Source organism: Eretmochelys imbricata, chromosome 3 (assembly GCF_965152235.1).
Source record: "Eretmochelys imbricata isolate rEreImb1 chromosome 3, rEreImb1.hap1, whole genome shotgun sequence".
NCBI classification, from domain to species: Eukaryota; Metazoa; Chordata; order Testudines; family Cheloniidae; genus Eretmochelys; species Eretmochelys imbricata.
The window spans coordinates 29624811-29637559 of record NC_135574.1 but is presented as its reverse complement, the minus strand read 5'-3'; the positions used below and the strand labels follow the sequence as shown (position 1 = coordinate 29637559).

At 38.4% G+C, this 12749-nt stretch overlaps 1 protein-coding gene across 1 annotated transcript in view; it reads right to left on the bottom strand.

The window, feature by feature from the left end:
- Window positions 1–2331: 2331 nt before the first annotated feature.
- ROCK2 (Rho associated coiled-coil containing protein kinase 2) overlaps window positions 2332–12749 on the bottom strand; it is a 149485-nt gene continuing 139067 nt past the window's right edge. The window contains exons 24-32 of the mRNA XM_077812517.1: window positions 12396–12489; window positions 12189–12283; window positions 11197–11376; window positions 10754–10922; window positions 6429–6499; window positions 5291–5379; window positions 3840–3918; window positions 3314–3575; window positions 2332–2549 (exon numbers count right to left, since the gene is read on the bottom strand). Of these exons, the coding sequence (XP_077668643.1) occupies window positions 2332–2549; window positions 3314–3575; window positions 3840–3918; window positions 5291–5379; window positions 6429–6499; window positions 10754–10922; window positions 11197–11376; window positions 12189–12283; window positions 12396–12489 (1257 nt within the window). The remainder of the gene's footprint in view (window positions 2550–3313; window positions 3576–3839; window positions 3919–5290; window positions 5380–6428; window positions 6500–10753; window positions 10923–11196; window positions 11377–12188; window positions 12284–12395; window positions 12490–12749) is intronic.

The window sequence follows — 12749 nt, the reverse complement described above, 5'->3', positions numbered from 1 at the left end:
TAAACACTGGGTGAGCTTTAACAGGAATACCTGACACTTAGACTTTACATGTTCAAAGGGCTCTTGTAATAGTATGTACACATTACTTGCAAACACACACACACACACACACACACACACATACACACAGAACACATTATTAAGGTTGCAACGTCAAGCACCCAAAAGTTAGGCAATTCCGGAATTAAGGTTGCCTTAATTCAGCCCTCTTGTGAATATGCATTATTATAGGGACTTCAATTACACGAATACATGCTCTTTCTTCCACAGAACTCCTGCCTCATTCAGTGCACAGACAATGAATCAGTGTTGTGTAATGAATAAGGTTGTTGTCTGTCAGACACTTACTTCATTTTTTGCAGAAATTGGAATGTGTGTGGTGAATGAGGCAGATGACTGCAAGAAGAGAAAGGATGGTTTCATGGTGAAGGCAGCTGAATGCTGCCCTGGGGAAAATGGATTCTATCCTTGCCTCTGCCACAAAGTTCCTACGGGTATATCTATACTACCCGCCGGATTGGCGGGCAGTAATCGATCCAGCGGGGCTCGATTTATCGCATCTAGTCTAGATGCGATAAATCGACCCCCGAGCGCTCTCCCATCGTGTCCTGTACTCCACCGCCGCGAGAGGCGCAGAGAAGGCACCACGGTGAGTAGGTCTAAGTACGTCAACTTCAGCTACATTATTCACTAGTGTAGACGAGGCCTATGTGATGGCGGGCAAGTCACTTATACCAAACTTTTCACAGATGCTCATTAATTGCGTGTTCCTCATTTTCTAGCTCCCCAACCTGAAACCTTGAGGTACGGTTTGAAGAAGTGCTGACATTGTAACTTTTAAAGTAAGTGTGTCTGTGTGTGTACTGTCCTAGATTTTTCAAAGAAGCAAACTAAAAAAATAGAAATTCTATCTGGTGGAATCATATTGACACCCACAAGGGTAATTACCAGAGTTGGAACCTTTAGATCCACTGCACAGATCTCTACCACTTGACCTAACAGACTAACTGATAAGAGTAGTACGTAGTCATCCTCTAGAACTAGAGTACAGGGTGGAGAGAGACTTTTGCCAGTGGGTTTTCACAGATATTTGTAGGCAGCACAGGGATAGTGAGATTCTGAAATCTTGGATTCCATTCCAAGCTCTGCAGTAGAGTGGCTCTAGTGGTCACAGACCCTTCTGCCCCAGTTCCTACTAGCCTCTCTTTGCCCCAGTCTCCTCGCCTTGCCAGTCCCAGTCTCCCCTCCTACTATGCACTGGCATCCCTGTCCCTACCTCTGTTTCCATCCTGGCTCCCAGTCTCTTTCTCTAGCCAGCCCCAGTCTTTCCCACCAGGCTGCCAGTTCGATTTCAGCCCCCGCTATCCCCCATCCTCTTCTTCCCACATAGCTCCTTGCCCTCAATCTACTCCTTCTACTGCCCCACCTCTCCTCTGAGGTCTGGCTTTTGTCCCTTCTGTATTCAAGTCAGACTGCTCCTCCTCTACGCTGCCTAGTTTCTGGGTGCCTCCACTGAAGCAATGAGAACACAGAAGAACCACACAGCCTATAGGAGAACCTGCAGGGAAAAAAATCTTACTTAGCATCTGCAGCCCTGAGATGCAGCATGTTCAGTGCACACAGAATCTTCAGACAATCTAGGTGCCAACCGCTAACAAGTCTTTACTGAGCATGTGTGAACTAAGAATTTTCAAAGGTTTGTAAATTTGCCAAATTTGGGTTCCCCCCCGGACAGTAAAAAGCACATTCCGGATACAAAGGCAACCAGCATTGACAGATTTAAATTCCCTGCTCCAAAGCATGGAGGCACTATTACTTCTTAATGAAATACCTGTAAGAACTTTTTTAACGTGAGCAAAACAACATATTTCCCCCTAATCTCACGCTCTGAAACAGATCAACTATTTTTGCTGCAATGTTTCCAAGACATTTGGCAGAAGAAATTTCAGCCCAAATGGTTAAAGTTTCACAAAAAGTTATAAGCAACTGAAAACAGGATCCTATAATGTGAAGCAAAAAGCACCCTTACACATAGGTGACTGCTACCAGTTCTGCCTATAATATATAACACATACAGTAGATTTAATTCAGAGATAGGCTCATTTAAATAAGGAAATGAAACATGCTTCCTCACACAGCTTTCTTAATATTTTGTATACTGAAATTCACAAACGATGACAGGATGGTCTTGCATTTCATTAGTCACAGTATAAATACAAAAGGAATCAAAACAAAAAAAGATATCTTTGTGAATTGCCCATAACACTTATGTAATGTAATGTATCACAGTGGGAAACTGTTTAAAGTTATTCTTTAATAGCAACTTTTGCGTTACCTTGGTTTGTTTGGAGGAAGCTGTCGGCTTGGCCGTCTCATAGACTGATTTGGCTGTACCTTCATGGAAGTTCTAGGAGAAGATCGAGCAAAGGGGTCAGGTGCTGGAGGCTTTTTTGGAATTTTTTTCACCAATCGGCTCACCCATTTCTGTTGTTCCTCTGTAGAATTAGCTAACAATAGTAGATTCTTTGCAGTTGAAATATCATAATATACTGTAAGAAAAATTTTAAAACAAAATCTCATTATTACATTTTTTACATGAGCTCACCTTAAAGACTAATGGCCAGATCTCTGAGTTCTCATAAATTGCACAGAGTGGAAGTCAAGTGGTGCTATACAAACCCAGTATAAAGCTGTCACTTGGGCTGTTATGATCACAATGCTACTTTGGGTATATAGATTATGCCACAGCACCTTTAACCTTCCCGCCAAAGGAGCCTTTCCAATCTATCCACAGTCTGCACCCTCTTCTGATTTCTTCCATTTGGAGGATAAGGGGATGATTATTCTCCATGTTACTAAGGAAGCAGGTATACAGGGAAACAAACATATGCTGTTACAGCCATCTCATATGCCCATAAGAGATACTGAGCACAGAGAACTGTGGAACTCAGTCCAGAGGGAGCAACTTTTCTGAGTGTCATAATCCTTATTGCCACATACACCGACATCGCTGTCCTATACCAAAATGCGACACAATCCGCTGTGTAAGTAGCCTTTTTGGGTAGCCCTTCCCTTACGATGTTGACAGCACTGAAAGTATGTGGCATACATGCCCCTGTGCTGGCTGAATGTCACTATACTGCAGTGAGCTGATCTTCCCTAACGGAATCCTGATATGCACCCAAGGATCTGTCACTCCAGCAATTACTACCTTGAGCTTATCTGAGATCCCATCATTATGAGAAACCTGTATCTGAATTATTACCTTTAGTTAATTGGCAACCAGGCATTTATTCAATTATTCACTACTTACCTTTGCAAGGTGCTATAATCTCTTCCTTTTTATCCATGTGATCTTTGTGACATTTGATATGGCAGCGGCGACACTCTAGAGCAGGAGGAGGTTTAAACATGTGCCACAGTGGCTTCATACAAGCCTCACAGTTGGTTGGAAAATGATACAGAGTGGGTATAAACTCATGTCCCTTGTGGCAAATGTAATTTGATTTCTCCCCCATAGGCTCCACAGGAAATTCTGGTTCCTTCTTGCTTTCTCCTTCATTAGCATACAGAATCTAGAGTTAAAGCAAAATAACCAGAACATTCATACACAATGGGTGTAGGTAAAGGGCAATTATTTAGTTAGCAAAAATTCAGAAATACAAATTAGAGTAGGTTAGAATAGATTTTCTGACAATTTATATGATCTACTTTTCTCACTTGTACTTGTGCCTTCTTTAATAAAAAAGTTAAAATATTTTTGAAGCATCTTGTATTTATTTTCATAAGGAATTTTATCAGTTTGTTTTTCTAAAAAACACTAATTTATAACTACATACCTGGAATATCCTGGGAATCTCTTTGGAATCTGCTCTGTACACATCGGTCTGTGTGACTGGCCGGACATGGAACAATTTGCTGTAGAAGCAGATTTCAAAGAAATAAAATAAAACAAAAAAATACATTTGATATTAGAGTGTTATCTAATTATTAAATGCACTGATTTAAAATATACAATTACGGAATTGTATTGTACCTTAGCTAAAAGGGTACATCAGTGTGATGTAAAGACTGCCAGCAAACAAAATTCTAAATCCACTTTATTCAACTCCTATTCCCAACTCTGCATATCAATCTCCAGCCCTTAAACCACATAGCCACAAGAGCCAAATTAAATCTGAGTATCTGCATTCTGCACTTGTTAAGCAGAATGTTAGGAACCATTAAGAAAGGATTAGATAATAAGACTGAAAATGTCATATCGCCTCTATATAAATCGACGGTACACCCACACCTAGAATATTGCCCAGTTCTGGTCACCTGGTCTCAAAAAGGATACATTAGAATGGGAAAAGATACTGAGAAGGGCAACAAAAATGATTAGGGGTATGGAACAGTTTCCATATGAGGAGAGATTAAAAACACTGGGACTTTTCAGCTTGGAAAAGAGGCGATATGATAGAGGTCTATAAAATCTTGACTGTCATGGAGAAAGAGAATAAGGAAGCGTTATTTACTCCTTCACATTACACAAGAACCAGGGGTCATGCAATGAAACTAATAGGCAGCAGGTTTAAAACAAACAAAAGGAGTATTTCTTCACATAATGCATCCTGTGGAACTCGTTGCCAGCGGATGCGGTGAAGGCCAAAACTATAACAGAGTTCAAAAAAGAAATAGGTAAGTTTATGGAAGATAGGTCCATTAATGGCTATTAGCCAAGATGACCAAGGATGCAACCCTATGCTCGAGTGTTGCTTGCTTCTGTTTGCCAGAAGCTGGGAATGGACAACAGGGGATGGATCAATCACTGATTACCTGTTCTATTCATTCCTTATGAAGCATCTGGCGTTGGCCACTGTTGGAAGATAGGATACTGGGCTAGATGGACCATTGGTCTGACCCAGTATGGCCATTCTTATGTTTATGTACTGCACTTGTAACCCACAGCCGAGTGTGTGACACAGTTTCCCCACTCTGTGACAATCTGAGAGGATCTGAGTTGTTACAGCCCCCAGCTATAAAGTTTTGGCTCTTTAGTTCAAGCTATAGCTCCTCAAGCTCCTAGTTCTGGAGGTCTCTAGATCAGTGCCCAGTGTGTCAGCCAAGAGGGCAATCAGACACACACTGACTGACCTCAAACTGTAGTTTAAATAACATATGACAACAGAGTCATTATCAGCTCTCAAAAATATTTTCTAAAGTTGTTTTCTTTTCAAGGTCATCTGCTAATGTTCACCTGAAAGTTAACAAAGTAACGTATACCACAATCTCCTGTAATAATACTTACTCAATATCTAACACCATGTAGGGGTTAGAATGTTCTTTATCTTGTTCACTATCATAGAACAGAATCTTCTTACTGCTTACAATTACATACTGTTAAAAAAGATACAAAGGTATTAACATAGTTCTTGAAATACAGGCTTTATCTCAAGTATTTATTTCTGTCAAGTCAAATACTTTCATAACATTCTTTCATAATTTTATTATTAAATAGTCAATAATAGCATGGTAGTTTGGGTCCACAATTTGAGCACAAAGTAAGTCATACTTTATATCACAATGACATAAAATTATGATAATTTGGTAACAAACGACCTTTATATTTGTAAACATCTATTTTAAAAAAGGTTAAAGAATGGAACCCAATAGAACTGCTAACAGGATACAAAGCTTTTGGTTTCTATGTTACTAGTTTAATTTTGACTCAGATTGGTCCTGTTCACAGTGAACACGCATCCGTCCCCTTCACAAAAATCACCACAGTTAGCACATTTGTTGGTAGTCTCAATAAAGGAGCCAAAGACTGAGTAGATAAGAGAAAACCTCCCACCCTAAAAGTTGTCCAGAATAGGCAGGTTGGTAGACTAGAGGGAGAGAGCTGACACCACCATCACCTATGCTGTACCTGTTCTGTGTTTAAAAAAAAGACATCAGGGAAGCTTGAGATACACCACAGGCTGAAACACCACCAGTTCAGGGAAGACATCCAGTTCTTTATCTCCTACCTATCCTAGTGTGTTGTTGGGATCAGCACCTAGATGATGAGCAGTTGACTAAAGCTGAACCAAGGCAAAATTGAGGTGATGCTGGTAGGAAGAAGGAAACACCTGAACTCACCTCTTCCTCCCTTATCAAGGGCATCCGCCCTTGGATTATGTCAGTTCACAGACTTAGGATCCTGTTTGGACTCCTCACTGCTAGATAACCAAACAGTAAGCGGCAGGTGCGTAAAAAATGTCTACTCCCATCTGTACCCTAACCTAACAGACTCAGACCTGTCAATGGTGATCTGTGCATGTACTATCTTCAAGACTGATTAGAGAACTGATTATGTAGGAAACAAGTCACATCTTTAAAAAGCTGCAACTGATACAAAATCTAGCAAATCTGTTAAGTAGAGGTCAATGATTTATATTTCTCACCTTTTTCACCCATCCAAATTTCTTAGTGTTATTTCGGACAGGTAGTGATAGCCAACCCTCTAATCTTGATTCTGCAAATAAATATTAAAGTAAGTATTTAAACAACACACATCCGAGGCCACCATGCATATGAAATAGCCTTTATTTAGAAAGAATAAGGCAGACATACAAATACCACAATCTGATAAGCAAAATGCCTTGCAACATTTATCACAGCAGATTTTTCAGGGTCAAAAAGCTGTATTGCACAGCCAATACTAGCAAATAATGCCACTCAAAAACTAGTCATTCAGACTAAGAAAAAAGACCCAATGTCTAACTATAAAATTATGCTATCACACATACATTCTCTTTAGTAAAAATAAGACAAAGACATTTATGATTTTAAATGCCTATAATTATTTAACTATCAGCCTCCAGCCACTAAAATTGCTTGTGTGAAGACATTAGTACAGAATACACAACATTCAGTTTTAGGGAAAAAAACACCTTCTAAATATGAATACACATAAGCAAATACATATTTTAAAGCCTGTATATTGAAGTTTATATTTAATGCATACTACATTTATTTATTTACTATACAAGATCAATACATTTCCTCAAATATTAATTTACTGTGGGAGTTGCGGTGGGTTATAAATAAAATTAACTATTTTCCTGAGTAACAGCAATAGCTAAATCACAAGAGTTTTGGCATTATAATTAGAACTCCTTGCTCTACAACCTTTTCCTCAGAACCTGTGTAAATCACCACAGCTTTCTCACCAGTAACAAGAAGTCACCTTTGGCTAACCTTTTTGCCTTTACTGCATTCAGTAAACGCTCACTGAACCACTTAATAAGAAATAGCTTTTGCTGCTAGTTTCACACACTAGGAATATTTTATACCACCTTTTCTCTGAAGATTTCAAAGTGGCTTTACATACATTAAGCCTCAACATCTTAACTGTAATTTAATATTTGTTTTGTGGTAGAAGCCAAAGACCAATCAGGATCATGCTCTCACTGTGCTAGGTACTGTATCTACATACAAGATCTCCATGCTCCCGCTTACGAACTACTTGAAGATAAGAATTTACCTCATTTGTGAGGCAAGTAGTATTAGGCAGAACTGCTTACCCATAATAATTGCTTTTTGATTATCTATATCAGAAGAGATCATCATACTCATAGATCTCTGCCTCTGCACAAAAACTCTACATTCAAAGTTCTAACACATTTGATTTTAACAAGAGCATCTTGTTCCAGCAGCCTGTGCGTGGAATGTAACATCCCCTGGCCCTGTAATCACCAGTTCCTTTTAAGCAGGTAGTGAAACATTCCTATGTGTACAAATGGGAATTGAATACAAAGAGATAAACTTTGCAGAACCCTCAACATTGTAGAGAGAAAGGTAGGAGAGAGGTTATCTAGTATGATGTATACACTATCTTCAGAGTATATTTGTTTGTTTGCAGGTACCCTTAATGAGGATGCACATTTTAATACACACACCAAGTACATGGGCAGCACTGCACATACATTTTGCCCCATTTGTCTGGCTTGTTAGATTGTAATGAAACAATTTAAATCTTCATCACAGCATCACATGTGGCTCTTCAGGGTCCAACATATGACTTTTAATGGTCTCAGTGGGTTTGCCTGGAGCTACTCTCACTCTGCCTGATATCAGGCAGAGCAAGAAGAATGCTAATCAAAAGAATGCTCCCCAGTGTGAAAAGAAAGAAATATTCACATACTACTCTCCAACCTCTAAGAATTCAGCTTGAGGGGGGACAGAAAGTGAATCCTCCCATTTTACTGCTTCTGGGGGCTATTCTCTACTAAGAGAACAGAAAAAGTGACAGGCAATTGTCCCTTACCTGCTGTCAGTGCAGCTGCATAGTTTAAATACTCTTCATTTGATTTGCTGCTAAAACTGGCTCCACCACAGTAATGGTTAAATGCTCTCCCTCCATAACTTTTCCCACATACAGGGATAAGAGAAAAACCGCTGACGAAAAATATTCAGCCACCTCCAGGAAAAGGAATTGGGAGGAGAAACTGGGTCCCACGAAGAAATGCTCAAGGGGTTTAAAAAATCTCCGTCAGCGGAGCTGCATACGCATTCACCTGCTTCTGTTGTTGTGTATCCCTATAGCATGTTTCCCAGTATCAGAAATATGAGAATCTAGTCTCTCTCCTCTTAAACTGCATCCTTAGTCTGGGGGCAGGTACAGGATGAGAATCTAGTTTCTCCTCAAACTGCATCCTTAGTCTGGGAGCAGAGACAAGACAGAAGAAAACATATTTCCTAGGAAATCCCCCTCATGGCAGCTTAGATTTGCCTGTATGCTCAATATTGAACCGTGGGGTTTTTTTAATCTCATCAGGGCAATGTCCCAGCCGTGCTTTATTATCGGAAAGGCAACAGATGTGATTCACTGAAGTCAGTATATAATTAAACATTTCTTAAAGACAGCCTAATTTGGCCTGAACTCTGAAAGCCCTACTGATCTAAGAAGGGTCCCAGGATAAAAGTATGGCGGTTATAACAGCAGCTAGAAAGAGAGACCAAAATCTAGTTTGTGTTTCTTTTATAAGGAGCACCAGAACATAAAGAATCTACTTTTTTCCCTACCTCCGTGTGCTGACAATATTCCAAACTTAAATTTATCCCTATGTTGAAAGTTAGTGCATGTTTCAGTTAATCCATAATCAAAGAAATCTTTAGTCAGATATTAGATGTCACTATGGTAAAAAATCCCCTCACTTTAGTACTAGGAGGGTTGATCCATAGAGTATGTGTATATTCACATATAATTAGTTCAAAATACATAATATATGTTTATAAAAAAGAGCTATCTTTCACCACAGCCTTAAATAATTATTTTCTTCTTGCTGCTGGAAAAGTAAATTTTGATAACTTGCTACTGCCTTTTATGCTGACAAGGATCCATAATGAACACACAAATCTTATGTATTAGGGACCAATTTTTCAAAAACAACCTCCAAGTTTTTGGCGTCTTAGTCATGTAACATCCAACTTTACACAAAGAATTTGGGCAAGCCAAAATTGGATTTGCACAGGCAAGTAGTAGCTGTACTCACAAAAAGAAAAGGAGTACTTGTGGCACCTTAGAGACTAACCAATTTATTTGAGCATGAGCTTTCGTGAGCTACAGCTCACTTCATCGGATGCATAACCACAGTATGCATCCGATGAAGTGAGCTGTAGCTCACGAAAGCTCATGCTCAAATAAATTGGTTAGTCTCTAAGGTGCCACAAGTACTCCTTTTCTTTTTGCGAATACAGACTAACACGGCTGTTACTCTGAAACCTGTACTCACAAAGTGAACTGCTAGATATTCAACTGGAGTAGTTAACTGCTCAACCGGAACAAATAGGTAACGTTTTGGATACCCAAAAACTTTGAGGTGCATAAAGTTAGGCACAGACACTGGATAAAGACTACTTTGAACATAGGACAATAAAATCACCTTACAAAAGATTTCTACAAAATGATTGTTAAACTATAGGTCTGATCTGGTTGCAAACACTGAATATTTAGAAAAAAACAGGCCAATTCTTTGTTCATGCAACATTCTCTTTAGTATGTTCTTGATTACAACTCGTACTTCCAGTGCTTTCGAAAATAGCATATTAATGGTGTTAGTTATAAAAAAGGCCCAAAAGAAAAAGTTAGAACAAAACATAAGTGCACCAAATCGTTTCAGGCATGTCACCTGTGCTATCAGATTCTGAAGGGATGTGTACACAAGACAATGGTTCTTCCTCTGAGTCAGAATCAGAGTCGAGAAGCATGTGAGAACTGGAAGGCTTAGTGGCAATACTGACAGAGGTAGAAGAATGCTGGTAGGTAAGAGACATGGACTCCATAGTGTGGGATTGAGTGATATGGACTAAACACCCAGCACAAAGGAGGAAAAAGGACAGAAAAGTTAAAACAGAATCACTGAAAAGAGAATATTAGTTTTTACATTTTATCATTTAACACAGTATTTACAAATGAACATATCAATTAAGAGGAAAAATAATTGTTAGTTCGAATGAGATACCGAATGTAATACTTTAATACTTAAACAATTGAAATGAACTTTTTTAAACAACTTCAGAAGAACGAACTACGTATAGTCAAAATAAAGATTGTTTTCAGTTAGTGCATGGATATTAAGTGCTATCAGATTACTGAAAAGGTACAAGGAAGTACAGAAAAAGCAAGGAAGTCATGGAAGCATAAGAATGTCATTTAATGATTTGATGTCCATGATAAAACACTATGACACTGATAAAGATAGGAACATTAATACAAACATCGTACCAGGGAATCCATCATCTGCCTCGGCATCCCCAGGTCCGCTGCCTATGCTGCTGCAGTCTAGGCCAATATGTATTGACTGGAGCTGCGAGCGAAGCTGTTCAATGTCGCTATCCTTGCTGTCAAGCGTCATCTGCAGTTCGATTCGTATCTGGCTCTCCTCTGCTATTTGCTGTGAAAATTATTTGAAAAGGTTTGCCTTTTAGTATTACTGGTGTACTCTATAATTTCTTATTTTTAGTATTTTCTTGGTGGAATGAGGACTTTATAACCAATCTTGAAATATACAACTATTTAATTTCTTTAGCTGAATCATCCCTAAAATATGGAAAACGTACATATAACATATATGACATCTTGGAATAATTTTAAACTCAGATTCAATTTCTTAAAACAAATTTAAGAACATTTTTATTGTTATTTATTGCTGCAAATTCACTTCTTACTGCCTGCATTTCATTGATCTCCTTCTGATATTTAATCATCATCTGGGTCAACTTTTCACGTTCAGATTTCAGTTCCATATGCAATTTCCTATTCTCCTTTTCTTTCCTCCGCACATCAGTGTCAGCTCCACGTTTGACTGGATCCTTCCGATTCATGATCTCAGCCAACTTGTTTACAGCCTTAAAACAAAAAACAAAACAAAACACAGAACACATAATAAAGCCCCCATAGGTAAACAATAGATACAAATAATGTCATCTCTCCAACCCATGATTAGCCTCTATTAAAATATTTTACCCATGAATTCAAAAATATTTGTGCATTTCCATCTAAATAAAATGCCAATTTAATTCTGTGGATCAATGAAGTATTGTAAAAATGATAATGACATTTCACTCTGGAACAAAGTACTTTTGTTCTTTTACATACTTTCTTTAGATAGCCCAGTTAGTTGGAAGCCAAATAAAACTTTGAATTGGAATGTCTAATATGCCTCTAGGATGCCCAGAGCACAATGCAGGAGCACAAAATCTGACACGAAGTCTAGTATCCAAACTTTGGCAGAGTTTATTACCAGATGCTTCAGGGAAAGATGAAAACACAGAGGAAGATAATTCAGGGATGCTAACAATATAATTAAATCAAACCATGTCATAAGCAAAATACATGTTAAAACTAGCTTCTCTGAATCAAAATAAAGGATTTATCTGGATTAGGGATTTATACTGGGCTAAATCACACTGGGACAAACTGTTTTATTCAAGTACCGTGAATCTATATTACAGGTCTGTACCCAAGATGTGCAAGTTTTCCTTATGTAATCTGGTTTAGTAAAAATCTCTGAGGATATAAAAATTGTGTCCAGGCTTCAATGAGTGCATACAGCTGGTTTATAACAGAAAGCAATCATTACATTTAAAAATTCTATCTGCTGCCTGAACAATATATTATTCCAATCATCATGATAATCTGCTCAATCTTTTATACTTACCTGGGTTTTCAGTGTTCTCTCAGACAACAACTGCTTCTCAAACTGAGTTTTAATAATTGTTGTATTTGTTTCTTCCTCTTTTAGCCTTGCAATTTCTGCAACAAGGTAATAAGAAATCTGTAATGGCTAATTAGAGCATTAAGTGGTACACTTTTTGAGAACTAAAGCATTTTCAAATCAAATTCAAGTTGTGCAGTGAACACTCACGTTCTTGGACTTCTTTCAGTTTATTATTCAGTTCTTCTTTCTCATTAGCAAGATTAGCCACATCACTAGTTAGTGTCCTATTGGCTTCCTCCAGCTTAAAAAAAAAAAGTATATATTACCACACAACAAAAAGTAATGCAACAGATTTATCTGATTACTTAAAAGAAGGAAAATACATCAGAATGAGACCAAGGTAAAAGAAAAGAGGATTTGGAGCAGGAAGAGAAATTGGAGGCACAGAGGAGAGAATGACCAAACAAAGATATGTGAGGAACTGGGGGCATGGAGAAGAGAGAGGGGAGCGAAATGAAAAATGTTGTAAAGATTGAGAGATATGGAAAAAAGGAACAGGAA